Source organism: Neofelis nebulosa, chromosome 4 (assembly GCF_028018385.1).
Source record: "Neofelis nebulosa isolate mNeoNeb1 chromosome 4, mNeoNeb1.pri, whole genome shotgun sequence".
Taxonomy (NCBI): domain Eukaryota; kingdom Metazoa; phylum Chordata; class Mammalia; order Carnivora; family Felidae; genus Neofelis; species Neofelis nebulosa.
The window spans coordinates 149521284-149543068 of NC_080785.1; the positions used below are offsets into that span (position 1 = coordinate 149521284).

The window sequence follows — 21785 nt, forward strand, 5'->3', positions numbered from 1 at the left end:
CCAGCGTTCAAGGGCTGCAAACACAGAGAAAGCCCGTCTCTTCCGACCCGCCCTTGGACGTCAGCCTGAAGCAGGGCGCACGCGCCACTGCCTTGTGCCGGAAGCGCCCGGAGAGGCTTGCTACCTACTGGAGACTGGCGCGGGAGCCTGTAGGAACTGTTGGAGGCGTGGGCACAAGCGTTTACCCTATGGGTGCTTGGGGGGCGTGGCAGAGTTTACAGAAGGACCCAATGGAGCTGTGGGAGGCGGGGCCCACCGGGCAATGGGAGCCTATCCGGGCCCGGAGTCTTGCCAGAACGCCTGGGTTTAGCAGCCACGTGAGTTCTCCGTGGCTGCTACGGAGTTCTCCTTACACGCAAGGTGGGCAGCATGTCGGCGGCAGCGGCGGCTCGAAAACGCGGAAGGTCGGCCTCGGGGGCCGGGGCCGGGGCCGGTGCAGGGGCCGGCAAGCGGCGGCGGAAGGTGAGTCTGGCTCTTCTGCAGGCCAGAGTCAGTCCCGTTACTGGGACCACCGTCATCTCCTACGGACACCCAGGCCCCCGGCCCCTCCGTGGCCCTTTTTTCGGGATTCCAGCTGGAGTCAGCTTCGTCCCTCTCTCCGCGGGCCAAATCCTGGAAGGCCTTGCACTTGAGCCGGGGGGCCACCGCCTTTCCTAGTCCCGCGGCTCTCGAGGGATCGGAAAGGGCTCTTGCACAGTGCCGGGGTGGTTGGGACCCTTGACCAACGAAAGGATTATTTAATTCTCAGGCGGATTCTGCCGGGGAGAAGGGCAAGTCCAAGGGAGGCGGCAAGATGAATGAGGAGATCTCCAGCGACTCCGAGAGTGAGAGGTGAGCTCTCTTCCACTGGGGGGAGGGGACACTGAGGCCCATGGTGTATGGAAGACTCAGTGAGTGTGGGCAGAGCTGGGCCTAGAACCCAGGTTTCCCGCCTTTTTGGCTCTTAGATCTTGGCTCTTTCCTCCAGTTCTAACCCGGATGAGTAGGTCTCATCTTGAGGAGATTGAGAAGTCTCATCTCCTTCCCTGCAGGGTCCCAATGCGAGACCAGTGAGAGCTCCCTCATTGGCAGGGACCTGAGCACAGGCTGGACTGGCTGGTAAGGGAAGTGGAATGCAAGAAATGCTTGCTAGTTCTTCATCTGCTTTCCCACAATTTCACAATTGCTGCTCTCCCCGCTGACTCTCAACATACGCCAGGTACTGGCTTTACTGTTGAGAATAGAGATCAGCAGGCAGGTGAAGACAAAACGTGTTGTAATAGGATGTGTATTCTACAGCTCTGTGTTCTGGAGACAGGTGAGGGAACATTTAAATAGGGCCTGGAGAGATGAAGAGGAGTCCCTCATGTAGAGGTAGGGAGGACACTCAGGGATCAGAGAAAAGTCTACAGCTTTTTGTATGTAAATTGTCAAATTTGTATGTAAAACTGCCAGACTGGGAGATGGAGAGGATGGAAAGGTAGGTGTTGGCTGCATCCAGATTGTGGAGGGCTTTTAATACCTCCCTCATTCTGCAGGTGACAGGGGTGGGGCATGATGCAGGGTTTCAGAGGACGCCAGCAAAGTGTCAAGTCCTGAGCCTGTGGAATGGAGTCTGTCATATCAGGGGATGGATCCTAGAGTTGGCCTTAGAAATTCACCTTCTAAAACTGAGTACATGTTGACCTTAACCTGCTCACAGAGATATATATTTTCTCTCAAGGTTACTCTGGGTAGGTGTGTGTCTGGCCCTGTGCCAAATACTTTTAACGTTTAAAGAATATGTTGTGAATGTATGAGATACAGAAGAGTTCATGAAACGCGTTTGTACTATAGGGAGCAGTGGTGAAATGATGAACCTCTGTGCGCCCACCCCTTAGGTTAGGAACTAGACCATTTGCGGAAACTTGGAAGCCCCAACTGCATTCCTGACTTGAGTTAATCATTTCTTTGGTCTCCCCTTCTTCCTCCCTCCCCTCCTTCTTCTCTTCATTTTTTTCATTCAGATACAATTTACATATAGTAATATTCACCTTTTTTAGCGTACAGTTTGTGAGTTAAACACATGTAGTTGTATAACGACCACCACTGTGAAGGTATAGAAGGGTTTCATCACACTCCAGAACTCCCCCCCACTCCTTTGTGGTCAGTTACTGCCCTGCCTCCAGTCCCTGCTAACTACTGTCCCTGGATTTTGCTTTTTCCAGAACATCAAATGAGTGGAATTATACAATACAATGTATATTTTCTTTGCTTTCCTTTAGAGTTCTGTCTCCTATGTGTGAACCCCTAAACAATAGACCGATTAGTTTGGGTAAACGGAGTGCAAGTTCTAACCTTGGCTGGTTAGCAGGGCAGCCACCAACCCTGTTGGCTGAAGGCTTGCTGAGCACTGAGTACTAAATGGTCTCTGTGACCTGATTTAGCTTCGGCTTCCTTGAGAGTTTCCAAGGTCCTTTCTGGGCAAGTTGTGGGCAGGGTCATGAATGAGTCCTGGGGAACAACTGGGGCATTTGACAGGGACTAGGTATCTTTAGGCATGTGATCAGAAGGGACGGTTCCTGTGACCTACCTCTAGCTCCCAGGAGCAAGTCAAAGTAGGACTTATCTTGAGTAAAGAGAGTGCCCTCAGCTGGGGTAGGGAGTGGGGCGTAGAAGGGAAAGCAGAAACTTCAGCACAAGGTCAAGCCAAGACCAGTTAAGCTTTACCTGGAATCCTGTCCTCAAGGTAGAGGATGGTGCTATGGCATCCATAGTGAGGCGGCATCCAAGGTGAGGATGAGGCAATGACATCCCAGCGTGTCTGCCTCTTGGGTCCTTTTTTCAGACCTGGGCTGGCTGCTCCCCTGTCTGGGGGTGGTTCTGGGATTTACCTTTTCTGCTTTTCATGTTGGATCTCCTATTCCCTGTCTCCCATGCCTTTCTCATTCTTGGTTTATCCTCTTGTTTGGGGAGCACATCCCCATCCTTAAATGAAGTGTAGAAAAGACCAATCTTGTGGCACCTTGTATATCTGATAGTAACTGGCATGGCCTTCCAGGAGTTCACATTTTCCTTCAGAATTTTGTGTGTGAGGCTCCTTTGCCTGCCTGCTTTCAGTGTTGCTGTTGAGACTTCTGAAGCCTTTTGATTCCTGACCCTTTGTATGTAACCTTTTGTCAGCAGCCTGTAGAACCTTCTCTTTCCCTCTAGAATTGAGAAACTTCACAGTGATCTTCTTGGGTTTGGGGTCTCTTTTCACCCTTATGTCGGGCACTGGGTAGGTCCTTTCAATTTGGTAAGTCACCTCTTTTGGTTTTCTACATGTGTAATCGTTGGCCATGAGGGCTGGCAGGGATGGGGGCGGTTGAGTGTCGGGAAGCAGCAACGAGTCATGGTCCTAGAGGCTAGAGGAGCGGGGTGAGCTCCCTCAGAGCCAGCCCCTCCCCACCCCCAGCCTAGCTCCCAGGAGGACTGAGGAGGAAGAGGAGGAGGAGCTGGAGGAGACAGCCCAGGAAAAGAAGCTGCGCTTGGCCAAACTCTACTTGGAGCAGCTCAGGCAACAAGGTGAGCCCATGCACTGGGCCTGTGAGTTCAGGGTCTGTGCTTAAGGCTGCCTGCTGTACCTGATGGGTGACTGATGCAGGTACCTGGTGGGCTGTCAGAGCTCCTGGTGCCAGTGGCCCTGGGGGAGAATGGCTAGGAGAGTAATGGGCCTCCTGGGCTGGGCCAGACCTTCAGCTTACTTTATTTCTAAGTAAAGGCAGGGGGTAGGCAGGAGGAGACCCCTCCTTTGCCCAAGGCATCCTAAACTTTCCATGGGACACAGCTTGAGTGTTTGGGGCCCAGGATGGAGGTGGTGGTGGTGGGGATGGGAAGGGAGAAGTGGAGTCTCGGCCTCGGTTTACTTGGTCTGGTCTGTCCTTACACAGAGGAGGAGAAGGCTGAGGCCCAGGCATTTGAGGAGGACCAGGTGGCAGGGCGCCTGAAGGAGGATGTGGTGAGTGTAGAGGGAAGGTGGTAGGAGAGAAGGGTGGGGCTGGCCCTGCTCCTGGGAGCTCACCCTTTCCTCTCTGTGCAGCTCGAGCAGAGAGGCAGGCTGCAGAAGTCGGTGGCAAAGGAGGTGAGTGGGCAGGGCACTTTGGTGTAAGTAAGCCTGGGGACTCAGGCCGTGGGGGTCTTTCTTTGCTCTGGAACATGGTGAGCACTAAGGCAGACGGGACGGACCAGATAAGGGTCTGATCCTTGCAGTTCTGTGTCCACTTTGCCTTCTGGTCAGGGTGGTGGGAAAGGATGGCGTGTGTGTGTGTGTGTGTGTGTGTGTGTGTGTGTGTGTGTCGGGGCCTTCCTGCCCCCTGTCGCAGTGACCCAGCCCTGCCCACCAGATTCAGGCCCCAGCCCCGGCTGACATCCAAGTCTTGCGGGGGCACCAGCTCTCCATCACATGCGTGGTCATCACCCCTGACGATTCAGCCATCTTCTCTGCTGCCAAAGACTGCACCATTATCAAGTGTGAGTGAGCAGCTGGGTGGGGGTGCAGCCTCACCAGGGGTCTTTGGGGAGGGCTGGTCTGCGGAGGAGGGAGTAATCAGGGCAGACCGAGGCCTGATGGGGAAAGCTTCTGGAGGTAAGTTCGCTCCTGAAGAAGTGTTTTCTGTGGGCGCCTGGGTGGCTCAGTCGGTAGAGCATCCAACTTCGGCCCAGGTCGTGATCCCGTGCTTCCTGGGTTCAAGAACTGCGTCGGGCTCTGTGCTGACAGCTTGGAGCCTGGAGCCTACTTCAGATTCTGTGTTTCCCTCTTTCTCTGCCCCTCCCCCAGTCTGTCTCTTGGTCTCCCAAAAATGAATAAACATTAAAAAAAAAAAAACGAAGTGTTTTCTGGATGACAATGGAAGCTTCTGCCCAGGAGTGGCGCTAGTGACTCTGTGTTGCTGTCACTGGGGATGATGAGGCAGGATAATGATTGAATGAGGAGTGATGCTGCAGGTGGGCAGCTGGAGGGTACCTGAGGCCCTGTGCAGTCTTGGGATTGCATTCCTGGTCCTCCTGGGTCTCCCCTTTGACAGCGGAGTACTTTCCTCAGGAGAAACCAGAAGAACGTGCACCCTTGGTCCCAAAGCTCCATCCTGTCCTTTTCTTTGGGGCTTTGTGGCTGCTTTTTGGCATTATTGTCACCATTTAACAGATGGGGAAATTGAGGGGACTTGTGCAGGGTCTCACAGTGGCTGAGCCAGATCTTTGGCCCTGAGGCCACGACCTTTTCCACAGCCCCATACTGCCCTTGAGGGGGTTGCCAGCCAGTCCTCTCCTCCGTCACAGTAGCCTCTGTCTTTCCTGGTGTTAGGGAGTGTTGAGAGCAGACGGAAGCTTCATGTGATCCCACGAGCCAAGAAGGGTGTGGAGGGGCAGCCCCCTGGCCACGGCAGCCACATCCTCTGCATGGCCATCTCCTCTGACGGCAAGTACCTTGTAAGGCAGGGTTGGCCCTGGGAGTGGGTGAGAGGCCGGGGCACACATTGGGTGCCTGGGGCCATTGTCATCATCTCCACAGGCCTCGGGTGACCGCAGCAAGCTCATTTTCATTTGGGAGGCCCAGAGCTGCCGGCACCTGTACACTTTCACGGGACACCGGGACGCTGTGTCGGTAGGAACTATGGATGTTTGGCGGTGCTTGGGTGATGGGGTGAATGAGGCAGGGGGTCCTTGAGGTCAGAGAACCTGTACTTCTGTGCAGTCGGTGGCACTGTAAAGGACATAAAGGGGTGAAGGGAGAGGAAAGAGCTGGGAGAGGCTGAGTGGGCTTGCCTAAGAAGCAGGGAGCCCTCTGAGAAGTCTGCAGCTGCTTGATGGTTAGGGAGTGTGCCCTGACTCCTGTGCCTTGTGACCTGCTTTTCGGGAAGTCCTCCCTGGGCCTGACCCGTCTCGCCTGCCGTAGTCCAGGTCCCCTTTCACCTACTCTCTGTGTACCCTTAGGGGCTGGCCTTCCGCAGAGGCACCCACCAGCTCTACAGCACGTCCCACGACCGCTCTGTGAAGGTGTGGAATGTGGCGGAGAATTCCTATGTGGAGACACTGTGAGTGTGTGCGGGGAGAGGGTGTGCGGATGTGTGTGCTTGTTCATGTGTGACCCATCCTGCCTCTGCCCCCCTCCAGCTTTGGGCACCAGGACGCCGTGGCCGCGCTGGATGCCCTGAGCAGGGAGTGCTGCGTGACGGCCGGGGGCCGAGACGGGACGGTGCGCGTGTGGAAGATCCCGGAGGAGTCCCAGCTTGTCTTCTATGGCCACCAGTAAGGCGATCCGCTGGGCCGGGTTGGGAAGGGTGTTGGGAGAGGGGCCATGCCCCTTACTGCTCCTTTTGCCAGGGGCTCCATCGACAGCATCCAGCTCATCAATGAGGAGCACATGGTGTCCGGTGCAGATGATGGGTAAGAACTGCCCTTTGGATGTCTCGTGCCACTGCCACTGCTCCTGGACTTGCCTCCTGGAATCCCCCTGTGCGGCTGGTGTGATTCCTTTCCGCTGAGTGGCCTTTCTGCCCTACCCCAGCCCCTCATGATCATATTCTCCGTTCGCAGCTCTGTGGCCTTGTGGGGCCTCTCTAAGAAGCGGCCACTTGCCCTGCAGCGTGAGGCCCATGGGCTGCGGGGGGAGCCAGGCCTGGAGCAGCCCTTCTGGGTGTCATCAGTGGCAGCCCTTCTCAACACGGACCTTGTGGCTACAGGTGGGTGCTCTTTGAGGCAGGGAGGAGGGGGTTGCAGGGTGGGCTGGCGTGGGGGTGCTCACTGTCTCCCCGTCTCCCACAGGCTCCCACAGCTCTTGCGTGCGGCTCTGGCAGTGTGGGGAGGGCTTCCGACGGCTTGACCCTCTCTGTGACATTCCCTTGGTGAGTGGGGCTCTAGTGCCCAGCCTGTCTTTACAACAGTCCCGAGGCCCAGGAGCTCGTGGCCCCTGGAATTAGACCCTTACTGTATTTTCCTACCAGAATGGAGGCTCCTCAGGTCAGGGCCAGCTATGACTTCTCTTTTTTATAGTCCCAGCTCCTAGCATAGGACCTGACAGGAACCCTCCCTCCTTTTTCCTCTTCCTTCTTCCCTTCCTCCCCTTTCCCCTTTTCTACTCCCTACCTTGTCCTGGGTGCAGGGGAACAAGGCAGGGACAAGGCAGGGAACATTGTGTGCAGAGCCATGGAGGGCCTGGTGCTGTGATGGGTTCTGTGAGGCTGGTGCCAGATTGACACCAGGCTAGGGCTTGTGAACGTGTTGCACCCTAAGGGACAGTGGCAGGATGGTCAGCGACATCTGGTGACAGTGAAGGGCTTGGTGATGGTCATGGGGTCTCTAGGATCCCACAGCCAGGAGCTAAGCCCTGGGCTACCCCTGACACCCGACATACTTGGCATACACTGTCTCCTTAAATCCTCACAAATTTCACTGTGCAGCTGCTGCTCTGTTATCATCCACCTCACAGGTATGGAGGCTGAGGCCCTGACAGGTCAAGGGCTGGTCTGGGTGCAGGAGGCAGAGCAGGGATTTAACCTGGCCTGCTGACGCCAAGCCCTTGGCTGTGAGGCTGGGGCTGTGGTGTTGGGGGAATCTGTTCTCACATCTTCCCATGTCTCTCCCTCTTCTCAGGTGGGCTTCATCAATAGCCTCAAGTTCTCCACCTCTGGGGATTTCCTGGTGGCTGGGGTGGGGCAGGAGCACAGGTATGAGGCATCCTTGGAGGGGTGAGGGTGGTGAGGCTGGGCTACCTGGTGGGACTGGGGGTGGTGGGGGCTGGGCCTGGCCTCAGCTGCTCCTTTCGTTTTGTCCTCTGCAGGCTTGGCCGCTGGTGGCGCATCAAAGAGGCTCGGAACTCCGTCTGCATCATCCCCCTCCGCAGGGCCCCCAGGCCCCCCACTGCCGGCTCCTGACTCCTCTCCACTTTATTTAAGTCCTTCCCAGGCCAGGCCCTGCCCTCTTTGTATTAAAAGCCTCCTCTTTTGGGCCTTGTCTCTTGCAGCTTCTTGGGCGGGGACAGCGGGTGATGGTGGGACTGTGGCTTGGAAAAGGCCAGGGAGGGACAGGGCTCCCACAGTCTCCATTCTGCCCCTCTGATGGCAGAGAGCTTTTTATCCTTTTCCATGGAACTTGGGGATGGAGACCTCAGAAAGCCCCTGGTCCCTAAGTATCCTCTGTGATCTTATTAGGCCAGGTCTCTACCCACTGCTCTGGGCTGGTAGGTGTCAGAAGCTGACCTCTCAGCCAGGAAGCCATAGCTGTCCAATTATGTGTTGGGGCTGGCTGTGGAGTCTGAGAACTGACAAGACCACTACGCCTACAAGTCAGGGTGTCAGGGTGACCTGCCCCCCACCCCCGCCATTCCTGCCAGGGCCAGGTCAAGAACCTGGAGGGGACAGACTGCCCCTGGGGTGGGAGTGACACGCTACACTGCTTATTGCCTGGGGACAAGTGTCAGACTTAGGAATAGTGTGGTCCCCTCAGGAAGCCACAGGCTTCTCTCCTGCTCCCATGCTCTTGAGGCCTCACCCTCAGATCTGCTCCTGCCTGCCCTCATTCTTCTGAGGCCAGCGGCGTCAGGTTCAAATCAAACCCCCAAAAATCCTGTTCGAGGTCAGAAGACGTCGATAGAATTCATTTCATGTGTCTCTCCTCCAATTCAGCTCAATGATGGCATAAACATACCTCCTGAAAGACACTGCAAAGCAACACTGAAGTATACCTTAATATACTAACCCCTTTCCTATGGGCGTGCTCCTACTAGGGGAAATCCACAGCCCTTGAATCCTTGCTCCCCACTAAGTAATGCATCATTTTTCTTCTGACTGCTTTTATGATTTTTCTTGAGATTTGATATTCAGCAGTTTAATTACATGTGTGGGCATGGTTTTCTTTCTTTTTTTTTTAAATGTTTGTTTATTTTTGAGACGGAGACAGAGTGTGAGTGGGGGAGGGGCAGAGAGAGAGGGAGACACAGAATCCGAAACAGGTTCCAGGCTCGGGCTCGAACCCACAAACTGCGAGATCATGACCTGAGCCGAAGTCGGACGCTCAACCGACTGAGCTACCCAGGCGCCCCAAGGCATGGTTTTCTTGAATACATCTTTTTCTTTTTTATTGTGTTAAAATACACAACAAAATTTACCACTTTTAATTTACCTTTACTTTTTAATTTACCTTTACTTTTAATTTTTAATTTACCATTTTTAAGCATACAATTCAGTGGTATTAGGTACCTACACATTGTGCAGCTGCTGCCACTGTCCACCTGCCAAAAGCTTACAAATCTGAAACTCTATACCTATTAAATAATACCCGCCCCCCCCAACACACACACAGGCTACCTTCTCACGAGCCCCTAGCAACCACTATTTTACTTACGATTTTGACTACAACTAGCTCCTATAAGTGGAATTATACGCTATTAGTCTTTTTGTGACTGATGGCATTTCTGATGTATTTCACTTCAGATAATGTCCTCAAGGTTCATTCATGCTGTAGCAGGTGTCAGAATTTCCTTTCTCTTAAAGACTGAATAATATTCCATTGTACGTATATGCCACGTTTTGTTTATCCATTCATCCACCAATGGATTGCTTCCATGTTTTAGCTATCGTGAATGATGATGCTCTGAACACAATTGTACAAATATTTCTCCAAGACTCTGCTTTCGGTTTTTTTGGGGGGGGTGTATGCCTAGAAGTGGAATTGCTGCGACATATGGGAATTTTATGGTTAATTTCTTGAGAAGCCTCCATACAGTTCTCTACAATGACTACCATTTTACATTCCCACCAACAGTGCACAAAGGTTCCAATTTCTCCCCATCCTTGCCAACACTTGGGTTTTTTTGTTTTGTTTTGTTTTTGTTTTTTGATAGAGCCATCCTAATGAGTGTGAGGTGGTATCACCTTTCACTTTTGACTTGCATTTCCCTAATGATTCATCATGTTGAGGATCTTTTCATGCACTTCTTGGTCACTCAGATATTTTCTTTGGATAAATGCTTATCCAAGTCCTTTGCCCATTTTTTAATTAGGTTGTTTGCTTTTTTGTTGTTGATCGAGTATATCCCCTTTGGTATTTGCTGAGATTCTTGAATTTGTAAATTTATGCCTTTCACAAATTTGGGCAGTTCTTAGCCTTGTTTCAGAAGTTTTTTCTACATCAACTTCTTTACTTCTGGGACTCTAATAACATAAGTGTTAGACCTTTTAATATTGTCCCACAGATTGCTGAGGCTCTTTTAATTGTTTTCACAATATTATTTCTCTGGATTATTTCATTCCTGTTGCTCTATATTCAAGCTCACTGATTTCTCTGTCGTCTGCATTCTGCTAATGAGCCTGCCAGTGAGTTATTTCAGATATTGTATTTTACAGTTATAAAATTTCCACTTGGTTCCTCTTTAAGTTTTTTGTTTTAATTTTTTTAAGTTTATTTATTTTGAGAGAGAGAAAGCACGAGTTGGGGAGGAGCAGAGAGAGGGGAGAGAGAATCCCAAGCAGGCTCCGCACAGTCAGCACAGATCCTGATGTGGGGCTCGAACTCAAGAACCATGAGATCATGACCTGAAACGAAATCAAGAGTTGGGACACTTAACCAACTGAACCACCCAGGCGACCCTTGTTTGTTTGTTTTCTAGTAATCTCTGCACCTAATGGTGGGCTCAAACTCATGATCCTGAGATCAAGAGTTGCATGCTCTACCGATTGACCCAGCCAGGCATCCCTCTTTTGTTTTATTTTAGTTTTTATGTCTCTTCTGAGAACCATGTTTTTGTTCATTTAGAAAGCGTTCACCTTTACCATCATGGAAAATAGTTACAACTGTTTAAAACGTTGTTGTCTGATACTTGTAACATTAAATGTCTTTTTCCTTAAGAATTAATCAGATTTTCCTAGATCTTTGTAAATTGAGTAATTCTGGATTGTATCCTGGATGTTTCCTCTAGCCAAGGAGATGATTTTTCAGAAGCTCATGGTGCTACCACTGTGACAGCTCTATGACTTTGCCATGGGGCAGAGCTGTGGGAGAAAACAAAAACAGGAAAATGGGGGGTGGGGTGGGGGAAGGGATGCTGTCCATAATTTTTGGCTTGAGGAGTGCCTTTTTTTTGACCCTCTGGTAAAAAAGAGGGGCTTTCTCTTGGATCATTTGCCACCCACACTAGTGCAATTCTGTGTTTTGAGACACCTTCAGCTCTGATGTGGAAACAAATTGACAGTTCAAATTTTGTCTTTCTTCCCCAATCTACCTGCTATCGTCCACTTTTCAGAGTCCAGTTGCTTTCTCCCCAACTTTTATTTTTATTTTTATTTTTTTAACGTTTTTATTTTTGAGACAGAGAGAGACAGAGCATGAATGGGGGAGGGGCAGAGAGAGAGGGAAACACAGAATCGGAAGCAGGCTCCGGGCTCTGAGCCATCAGCCCAGAGCCCGACACGGGGCTCGAACTCATGGACCGCGAGATCGTGACCTGAGCTGAAGTCAGCCGCTTAACCGACTGAGCCACCCAGGCGCCCCATCTCCCCAACTTTTTAAAAACGTTCATTTTAGAGAGAGGGCATGTGAGTGGGGCACAGGGAGAGGGAGAGAGAGAGAATCTTAAGCAGGGCTCAATCTCATGACCCTGGGATGAAATCAAGAGTTAGGTGCTCAACCAACTAAGCCATCCCAGTGCCCCTCCAGTTGCTTTTGGTATTCTAGCCATAGTTTTTAGTTGTCATCATTGGGAAAGATTAGCTGTAATGCCCTTATTCCATCTTGCCAGCACCAGACTCCATGGTATTTTAAAGAAATTTTAAAAGATGGTCTTTTCTATGGGGCACCTGGGTAGCTCAGTCAGTTAAGCCACCGAATCTTTTTTTTTTTTTTAATGTTTATTTATTTATTTTGAGAGAGAGAGAGCACAAGACAAGGAGGGGCAGAGAGGGAGAGAGAGAGAATCTCAAGCAGCTCTGTGTTGTCAGTGCAGAGCCCCATGTGGGACTCGAACTCACATACTATGAGATCATGACTTGAGCCGAAATCAAGAGTTGGACACTTAACCCACTGAGCCACCCAGGTGCTCCCACTGACTCTTGATTTTAGCTCAGGTCATAATCTCTCATTTCATTGACAGCACAGAGACTGCTTGGGATTCTCTCTCTCCCTCTCTCTCTGCCCCTCCCCCATTCACACTCTCTTTCTCTCCTCTCTCAAAATAAATAAAGTTAAAAAAAAAAAAAGATGGTCTTTTCTAGACGTCCAGATAGCCAAGACACATGAAAAGATGCTCAACATCACTCATCAGGGAAATGCAAATAAATGAGATATCACCTCACACCTGTCAGAATGGATTAAAAAAAAAAAAAGTGTTGACAAGAAGGTGGAGAAAAAGAACCTTCGTGCACTGTTGGTGGGAATGCAAACTGATGCAGCCACTGTAGAAAACAGTATGGAGGTTCCTCAAAAATTTTAAAATAGGGGCACCTGGGTGGCTCAGTCGTTTAAGCGTCTGACCTGAGTGTAGGTCATGATCTGACAGTTCATGGGTTCTAGCTCCGCATCAGGCTCTGCTGACAGCTCAGAGCCTGGAGACTGCTTCGGATTCTGTCTCTCTCTCCCTCTCTCTCTGTCTGCCCCTCCCCTGTTCTTGCACTATCTCTCTCTCATAAATAAACATTAAAAAAATTACAAGAAAATTTAAAAATAAAATACCTTATGATCCAGCAATCACACTACTGGGTATTTACCTAAAGGATACAAAAACACTAATTCTAAAGGATATATGCACCCCTATGTTTATTGCAGCATTATTTACAATAGCCAAATTATGGAAGCAACCCAAGTACCCATGGACAGATGAATGGACAAAGATACACACACACACACACACACACACACACACACACACAGAGGAATATTATTCAGCCATAAAAAACATGAAATCTTACCATTTGCAACAACATGGATGGATCTAGAGAGTATAATGCCAAGTGAAATGCCAGAGGAAGACAAATACCATATGATTTCATTCATATGTGGAATTTAAGAAACAAACAGGGGCAACTGGGCAGCTCAGTCGGCTAAGCGTCCGACTTTGGCTCAGGTCATGATCTTGCAGTTTGTGAGTTCGAGCCCCGCATCGGGCTCTGTGCTGACAGCTCAGAGTTTGGAACCTGCTTTGGATTCTGTGTGTCGTTCTCTCTCTGTCCCTCCCCTGCTCACCCTCTGTCTCTCTGTCTCAAAAATGAATAGAACATTAAAAAAATTTTTTAAGAAACAAACAAAGGGGGAAACAAGAGAGAGAGACAAATCAAGAAACAGACTCTTAACTATAGAGAACAAACTAATGGTTACCAGAGGGGAAGTGGGTGGGGGAATGGATGAAATAGGTGATAGGGATTAAAGAGTACACTTATCGTGATGAGCACTGAGAAATGTACGGAATTGTTGAATCATTATATTGTACACCTGAAACTAATACAACACTGTATGTTAACTATACTGGAATTAAAATAAAAAGCTTAAAGAAAGAAAAAAGATGGTCTTTTCTATTTACCCAACGTTCACTATTTCTGGGGCCTTCAATTCTACCTGCTGATGTGGGCTTCCATATAGGATCTTCCTTCAACATTTCTTTTAATGTGAATCTGTTAGCAATTTTGTTTTCTGAATTCTTATTTTTTTTTGAAAATGGCTTTATTTAAACTTTATCTTAAAAAAATCAAGGTTATAATTTATGTATAGTGAAATGAAGAAATTTTAAATGTGCAGCTAAATAAGTCTTGCCAAATGCATACATCCCATAAATCTGTACCTTATCAAGATATAGGGCATTTCTATCACTCCAGAGAATTCCTTCATGCCTCTTTCTAATCTGCCCTAATTCCCAAAGGCAACCCTGGTTCTGATTTCTATCCCTATGTATTAGTTTTGCCTGTTATCAAACTTCGTGTATGGAATTATACAAATGTTCTGTTTTGTGTTTGTCTTTTTTTCCCCTCAACATAATGTCTGGAGATTTATCGATGTTATTACATGTATTGTTAGTTCTTTACTTTTTATGGTTTAATAGTATTTTATGAGTATACTCATAAAAAATATTTATCCATTCTCCTATTTATAGACATTTGACTTGTCTCCAGTATTTGGCTCTTATGAATGTAATGCTACAAGCATTCCTGTACAAGTCTTTTTGTGAACGTACATTTTCATTTCCCTCAAGTAAATATGAAGGAGTGGAATTGCTGAGTCACAGAACAGGTGTACGTGTATGCTTAATTTTATCAGGGACAGCCAAACTAATTTCCAAACTGGTCATTCCATTCTGCCAACATTTGGTCTCAGTTGTTTTTTTTTTTATTTTTTTTTCAATGTTTTTAATTTATTTTTGGGACAGAGAGAGACAGAGCGTGAACGGGGGAGGGGCAGAGAGAGAGGGAGACACAGAATCGGAAACAGGCTCCAGGCTCCGAGCCATCAGCCCAGAGCCTGACGAGGGGCTCGAACTCACAGACCGCGAGATCGTGACCTGGCTGAAGTCGGACGCTTAACCGACTGCGCCACCCAGGCGCCCCTGGTCTCAGTTTTTAAAAATTCTTTCATTTGAGCCATTATAATGGATAAGTAGTGGTATCTCATTGTAGCGTAAGTTTTGACTTTCCCTAATAAGCAACGATGTTGAGAAACTTTTCATGTGTTTGGTGGTTGTTTGTATATCTTCTTTTATGGAGTATTAAGTCTTTTGCCCATTTTTACTGGGTTGCTTATCTTTATTATTAAGTTGCAGAAGTTTTTCTATCCTGGACTAAAGACCTTTGTCACATTCTCTTTCTGTCTCTATGTATATATAATATATACAGTGAATATTCTTTTCTTTTTTTTTTTTTTAATTTTTTTTCAACGTTTTTTATTTATTTTTGGGACAGAGAGAGACAGAGCATGAATGGGGGAGGGGCAGAGAGAGAGGGAGACACAGAATCGGAAACAGGCTCCAGGCTCCGAGCCATCAGCCCAGAGCCTGACGCGGGGCTCGAACTCACAGACCGCGAGATCGTGACCTGGCTGAAGTCGGACGCTTAACCGACTGCGCCACCCAGGCGCCCCATGAATATTCTTTTCTTTAGCCTGTGACTAAAAAAAGTTGAGGTATAATTGACATACAACATTATATTAGTTTTAGGTGTACAGCATAATGATCTGATATTTGTATATATTGTAATGCTTACCACAGTAAATCTTGTTAACATCTGTCACCACACAGTTACAGAAGTTTTTTAACTTGTTAAGAGAATTTTTAAGATTTACTCTCAGGGGCACCTGGGTGGCTCAGTCAGTTAAGTGTCTGACTCTTGATTTTGGCTTAGGTCATGATCTCACAGTCATGAGATCAACCCCCCCACCCCCTTCAGGCTCCACGCTGACAGCATGGAGCCTGCTTGGGATTCTCTCCCTCCCTCTATCTCTGCCCCTCCCTCACTTGCACTCATGCACTCTTTCTCTTTCTCTCAAAACAAATAAATAACATCTAAAAACAAAAACAAAAAAGAGGGCCGCCTGGGTGTCTCAGTCGGTAAGCATCCGACTCTTGATTTTGGCTCAGGTTATGTTCTCACAGTTTGTGAGTTCGAGCCCCACATCAGGCTCCACATTGGCAGTGTGAAGCCTGCTTGGGATTCTCTCTCACCCTCTCTCTGTCCCTCCCCCATCAAATAAATAAAATAAAATAAATAATAATAAAACAAAGAGATTTACTCTCTTGGCACCTCTCAAATATGCCATACAGTGTGTTGACTGTGGTCTCCATACTGAAAAATATGGTACATGTCATGTATTTGTATGTCACCCTTGCACAGGAGCCATGATAATCTTCTTTGCATAGTTCCAATTTTAGTGTATGGGTTGCCCAAGTGAGCACCCAGCTGACCTTTAAAAATGCTGTCTTTTGATAAACAAATGGTTTTAATTTGGATGAAGTCCATTCTATCAATATTTTGTACTTAGTGTTTTCCCTGTCTTGTCTAAGAAATCTTTGTCAACTCCAAGGTCACAAAATAATTCTCATGGTTTTTCTTCTAGAAGCTTTATAGTTTTAGCTTTAGTTTTTGTTTAGATCTATGACACATCACGTGTGGGTGTGTTTTGTCTATGATATTAGATAGGGGTCAATATTTTTTCTTTTTTCCTCATTGAAAATGCATTTCCTTTCTGTACTGAATTATCTTGATACATTAAAGAAAATCAATACACTGTGTAAATGTGAGTCTATTTCTGGCTTCTTCATTCTGTTTCATTGATCTGTTTGTCTCTTCTTACACTAAAACCACATTGTCTTGATTACTGTAACTTTATAGTCTTCCAAGGCAGTAAGTCTTGAAATCAGATAATGTAAGTCTATTTTGTCTAAGTGCGTACCCCTGTTCTCTCTTGGTTCCTTTTGCATGGAATATCTTTTTCTATCCCTTCACTTTTAGGCTCATGTGTGTCCTTGAAACTTAAGTGAGTCTTTGTTAACTAGCATTACCTGGGTCTTTTCTGTTTGTTTTGTCCATTTATCCACTCTGTGTCTTTTTGATTGGAGAATTTAATCCATTTACATTTAAAGTACTTACTGATAGGTAAAGATTTACTAATGCCATCTTATTGTTTTCTGGCTCTTTTGTAGTTCTTTTATTCCTTTCTTCTCTTGCTGTCTTTCTTTGATGTTTTTCCATAGTGGTATGCTTAAAAATTTTTTTTAAGATTTTATTTTTTGTTAGGCAATCTCTACACCCAACATGGGGCTCGAACTTACAGCCCCAAGATCAAGAGTCACATGTTCTACTGACTGAGTCAGCCAGGTGCCCCTATAGTGGTATGCTTTGATTTCCTTTTTTTTCTTTTGTGTATCTACTGTATGTTTGTGCCTTGTGGCTACCATGAGTCTGACATAAAACATCTTATAGTCTAAGTTGATAACAACTTCAATTGTATATACAACCTACCCTTTTACTCCTCCCCCAACTCTGTTTTTGATGTCATAATTTACATCTTTTTATATTGTGTATATATTGACAAATTGTTGTAGCTATAGTTATTTTTAATACTTTTGCCCTTTAACCTTTGTACTAAAGTTAAGTGATTAGCACACCACCAGATTACAATATTACAGTATTCTAAATCTGACTGTTTACTTACCTTTACCAGTGTGCTTTATATTTTCATATGTTTTTGTTATTAATTAGCATCCTTTCATATCAGCTTGAAGAACTCCTTGCAGCATTGCTTGTAAAGCAGGTCTTGTGGTGAGAGAGATGAACTGTCAGCTTTTGTGTGGGAAAGTATTTATCTTGTCTTCATTTCTAAAGGACAGCTTTATTCCTGATTAGCAGGGTTTTTTTTTTTTTCTTTTAGCACTTTAAATATATCATATCTTTGAATATATCACTTTCTCATGGCCTGTTCTGCTGAGAAATCCACTGATACCTTTAAGGAGGTTCCCTTATATGTGAGAAAATTTTGCTCTTGTTGCTTTTAAATTTTGTGGGGGTGGGGCACCTGGGTGGCTCAGTTGGTTAAGCATCTGACTTCAGCTCAGGTAATGATCTCATGGCTTGTGGGTTCAAGCCCCGTGTCGGGCTCTGTGCTGACAGCTTGGAGCCTGCAGCCTGCTTTGGATTCTGTGTCTCCCTCTCTCTCTAGTCCTCCCCTGCTCATGCTCTATCTCTCTCTCCTTCAAAAATAAATATACCTGCTCCATACTTCTTATTCCTTCTCGAGAGGATTCTTAAGATTGTATGTCTTCTCTCAATCCTATAAAGCCAGGCTGAATTCTGATAGCCTCCTGTTTGCTTTCCCTGGAGCAGTGCTGAATGTTCAAATTGTGTTCTTTCTCAGTCCCACAGAGTCAACTGGCTTTGTATGCATGCTCACTGGCCATCTGCAAAGGCTTCTACTCGTCATCCTCAGAGGCCTACCCAGGGAGCCAGCCATGGGTAAGGGAGTATGGGGTGAGTGGCACAGAGTGCTAGAGATGTCCATATGCCAGCTGGGGAATCTGCAGGTGAGGCATTCTCAGTGGCTTGTGGGCAGGCTTCCTGAAGGAGTCTGGTTAGAAGGACCCACATCCCTTTGATACATTTTGAGCCCTACCTGATATTCTCTCAGTTCCTCCCCACTGCTCAGTCATGTGGCTCACCTCAGTGTTCTGGAAGATATGAGAAATGCACTTTCAGTGACACCTGGGGCTGTGACTATGAGGGGCTACCAGGGACTCACATTAACCAGGTGGGTTTTCACAGGACAAGAACAGGCAAAGGTGGGGAGGTCTTGTGGCAAGTGCCTTTTGTATGGTTCAGAGCTAAGAACACAGCTAAGAACTTCTATAGTGGCCACTCCTCACCATAAAATGTAGCCTTGAGTCCCTCAGGGAAGAAGACAGGAGGGCACCTTAGCTCATTGCAGTCTGCAATGGGGGCCCCAGGTGGTCCTGGAAGCTTCATGGAGTTTCCTGGGCCTTGAATGGGTGGTTCAACAATTCAACTCTTCCAAGGTAATTATTGGTAGCAATTTGGTACATATACCTTTCTCCCCCTTTATATGCATTTACTGTATATGTATAATTGTGTATCTTGATGACTTTACTTACATGAATGGGATCATAATGATCTCCAACTTTTTCACTTACAAATATATCTTAGATACACTTTCTCATCAGTACATATAAATCAAATTCATTATTAAAAAAATTCTTTTTCTTTCTCTCTCTCTCTCTCTCTTTCCTTCCTTCCTTCCTTCCTTCCTTCCTTCCTTCCTTCCTTCCTTTAAATAAGCTCTACATCCAACATAGGGCTTGAACTCATGACCCTGAGATCAAGAGTCACATGCTCTACTGACTGAACCAGTCAGGCACCCCTAAATTCATTTTTTTACAGTTATAATTTATTAGTATTCTCTGAGTATAAATGGACTGTTAACAATTAAATCAATCCTCACTTTTACCAATTAGGGATATGATCAATGACTGGTTATTTTTGTACACCTGTACATCAGTGGGCCAATATTCTAGTGTCTTACTTTTGTATTCAGGGCTTTGGCCATTTCCAGCAGAAAAGAATGGACAGCACTTTTGTCTTTTCCTTAGATGCAGCTCAACTATTGGGAGCATCCTTGTGCCTGAGTCACAGCTGCCCTTATGACATCATAGGTCTCCCCCTCCACTCCATCTACCCATCCATGGCTAGAGGAAGACAGACCTGAGGGGATTTGAACCATCTACACCCAATCCAATGGTGAGTAAGTGAGAGACAGACAAACCAGGCTTTTTAGGGATGTCTCCATAAATCTCTTAGGATAAGGGGATCCCCCTGGCATATGAATACTCTGGGAAGCCCTGGAAGCTAGAGATACTGAAGGCAGAGGGAGGGAACACAGCTTCACTCTTGACTTTTCCCTAACTGCTGATTGCAGGAGAAGGACCAGCCTCAAAATATTAATGAACCCACTGAAGATGAGTCTCAGCAGAAAGAGGAACTGACCAGTTTATCCTCAGTACCACTGACCTCAGAGAATAATGTAGAGGTGGGAGGAGACTTGACTTGGATGTCTCTGGTCCTTGTGTCCTAGTGCCCATAGCTAGTGTTTTTTGCATGGTCTAGAACTAAGAAAGGAATAAACTCATTCTTGTTTGTCCTCTTTCCCCATTTCTTTTTCAGGCTGAAGATGTAAATACAGTTGAGACACAGATAGTGGATGGTGCTGATAAGAAAGCTAGACAAGTATGAGCCCCTATCCTCCAAGACCACACAGGGCTGGGGCTGGGAATGTAGGGGCTGTGTTTGTGGAATGGAATAGCCAACATATGGAAAGCTGAGCTTAAGCAATATTTGTCTGTGTGTGTGTGTGTGTGTGTGTGTGTGTGTGTGTGAGAAAGAGAGAGAGAGAGAGAGAGAGAGAGCGAGCATGTGCATATATGTTTGCTTGTTAATTAAGAGTTAAAATGTGAAAGTCAAGAAGAGTAAGGATGGGGAAAAGATAAGAAATAAACTTTATGGGGTGGGGGATACTTAATACCATAACATGACAGAGGAAGAGAGCAGGTTGTGGTTTGGAGCTGGAGTCAAGGATGAAAGGACAGGATTAGCAAAGGATGCCACTTCTCTAGCAGGTGAGTGGAGTCTGAAGGGAAGGATCATAGGTCTTGATCAGGTGGAACATGTAACTTTTTGACCCATAGGTCATGTGTTCTTGCCCTAGGCTGGCCAACTTAATCCATATAAAATAGACAGGGCAGACGTACTTGCATTTTACAGATGGGGACTTTGAGATTCAGAGGTCAACATGTTGTGTCCATGTCCATTAACCAGAGAGTGGCAGAGACAGGACACCTACCTGGTCTTCTTGTTCCAGCCAGTGCCTTGTCCAGTGCTCCTGAGCTTCAGAAGAAGGCCTGATTGTAGATAGGGAATCTGGGCCCCTTTCTGGCATGCCCCCAAACTCAAATGGGTAGGGAACATTCTCAAAACGCCCCCTCCTTTTTTTTTCTTGCAAGATCCCAAGAAATCAAAATAAGCCTTCTACCAGTAATCAAGAAGTCATAAAGATCCAGGCCTGGTGGCGAGGCACCCTGGTGCGCCGGACACTACTGCACGCGGTAATCAGAGTGCTGATCATCCAGCGCTGGTGGAAGCACATCCTGACAAAGCTAATGGAGAGGAGGCGGCGGACAGCACTGGAGACCTTTACACGGAAGGAGTGGGCGGCAGTCAAGCTGCAGTCCTGGGTCCGCATGTGGCGCATCCGGAGGCGCTATTGCCGTTTGCTCAATGCTGTCCGCATTATCCAGGCCTACTGGAGGTGCCACTCCTGTGCTTCCCAGGGTTTCATCAAGGGCCAGTACAGAGTCACTGCCAACCAGCTGCATCTGGAGCTAGAGATCTTGCTGGGCTCAGGGCCTTGCATTGTGACAGAGTGTATTCCCCTCCCAATAAAACAGTGAAGTGGTCTTCCTCCAGGCTCTTTCTTTGACAGGTTCCAGGAGGTCAGGGCACATGATAGCAGATACTTCACATCTGGCACTGAGGAATGGGCCGGGTTGTCCAAAGGCCTGAGTGTGTTAAGGGGAAGGATCCTGAGCCTTTGTCCAGACTGAGGAGAGACTGATTAGCAAGGTCTGCCATAAGTAGAAAAGTTGGTGAAACCTATCTGTCATGTTGGCCAACTCTGGGAGCATCCTTCATGTAAATGGTGCCCCTCCCCAAGGTTGCATATAATGGAGGCCTGGTGGGGGCGGGGGTTAGTGATGGCAATGGCAACACATTTGTCGGGAATTCACCCACTTAGGTCTAATTGCTTAGGGCTTGTTCTCTCACCTGCATGAATGAGAGGAGCCCACCCACCCCAAGCTCTGTGATCATGGTTCCCATTGGCTCATAAACTGGCCCCCATTACAAAGGGCAAGGAGAGATGGAAAGGAGGAGGCAGGCTATTTCAGATTGGTAGGTGGCAGGTTTAATAAGTAAATGAACTTATGTATGAGGCTTGTCTTGTGTGGCTGCAAGGTGAGTAGATCTCACCTGCCTGCCAGAATCTTAAAAGTTTATATATAAGCCTTAACAGGGTTCAGACACATACACTGTCCAGATGTTCTCAATGCCACATCGCTCTCTCAAGGCTATGTCCTTGAAAAAGGCTCCCACTGTGGCATGGTGGGTGGCATGCACATTCCAAGGATAAGGGAGGGGATGAGGGGCCTTCAGTTGCCTGGGTCCAGCTTGCAAGTCAATGTGCAATCATATCCTCTCAATGACCTTCTTCAAAACTCCCTGCCCAACTGGGGGCTGTATCCTCATAACCAGCCTCCA

The 21785-nt window shown here is 47.4% G+C and overlaps 2 protein-coding genes, 1 long non-coding RNA gene and 1 other non-coding gene across 8 annotated transcripts; 2 read left to right on the forward strand and 2 right to left on the reverse strand.

Annotated features, from left to right (window-relative positions):
* Positions 1 to 291: 291 nt before the first annotated feature.
* On the forward strand, positions 292 to 7945 carry RRP9 (ribosomal RNA processing 9, U3 small nucleolar RNA binding protein). 4 transcript variants are annotated; one of them, XM_058726739.1, is made up of 16 exons: positions 333 to 462; positions 749 to 831; positions 1032 to 1098; positions 3416 to 3525; positions 3891 to 3958; positions 4040 to 4081; positions 4344 to 4470; positions 5303 to 5427; positions 5510 to 5602; positions 5932 to 6032; positions 6112 to 6246; positions 6322 to 6384; positions 6535 to 6680; positions 6763 to 6842; positions 7591 to 7664; positions 7778 to 7945. In XM_058726739.1, exons 2-16 carry the CDS (start codon positions 798 to 800, stop codon positions 7869 to 7871), a joined length of 1359 nt encoding a protein of 452 aa, XP_058582722.1. In that variant the 5' UTR covers positions 333 to 462; positions 749 to 797; the 3' UTR covers positions 7872 to 7945. The 4 variants fall into 4 exon arrangements, with proteins under 4 accessions (XP_058582719.1, XP_058582720.1, XP_058582722.1 ...); XM_058726738.1 differs by having other exon boundaries at positions 347 to 462; positions 743 to 831; XM_058726736.1 differs by lacking the exon at positions 1032 to 1098 and having other exon boundaries at positions 292 to 462; positions 743 to 831.
* A 2428-nt stretch (positions 7946 to 10373) lies between these two features.
* On the reverse strand, positions 10374 to 19068 carry LOC131510096 (uncharacterized). Its single transcript, XR_009260896.1, has 3 exons — positions 19000 to 19068; positions 17122 to 17222; positions 10374 to 10529 (listed from the first exon to the last, which is right to left on the reverse strand). It is a non-coding gene; the product is annotated as an uncharacterized LOC131510096 (long non-coding RNA).
* Positions 15756 to 15864, reverse strand: LOC131511191 (U6 spliceosomal RNA). The gene has a single exon (XR_009261395.1). It is a non-coding gene; the product is annotated as a U6 spliceosomal RNA (small nuclear RNA).
* A 56-nt stretch (positions 19069 to 19124) lies between the features above and the next one.
* On the forward strand, positions 19125 to 20930 carry LOC131510095 (IQ domain-containing protein F1-like). 2 transcript variants are annotated; one of them, XM_058726740.1, is made up of 4 exons: positions 19125 to 19214; positions 19393 to 19503; positions 19638 to 19700; positions 20474 to 20930. In XM_058726740.1, exons 1-4 carry the CDS (start codon positions 19212 to 19214, stop codon positions 20918 to 20920), a joined length of 624 nt encoding a protein of 207 aa, XP_058582723.1. In that variant the 5' UTR covers positions 19125 to 19211; the 3' UTR covers positions 20921 to 20930. The 2 variants fall into 2 exon arrangements, with proteins under 2 accessions (XP_058582723.1, XP_058582724.1); XM_058726741.1 differs by lacking the exon at positions 19393 to 19503.
* The last annotated feature ends 855 nt before the right edge of the window (positions 20931 to 21785 follow it).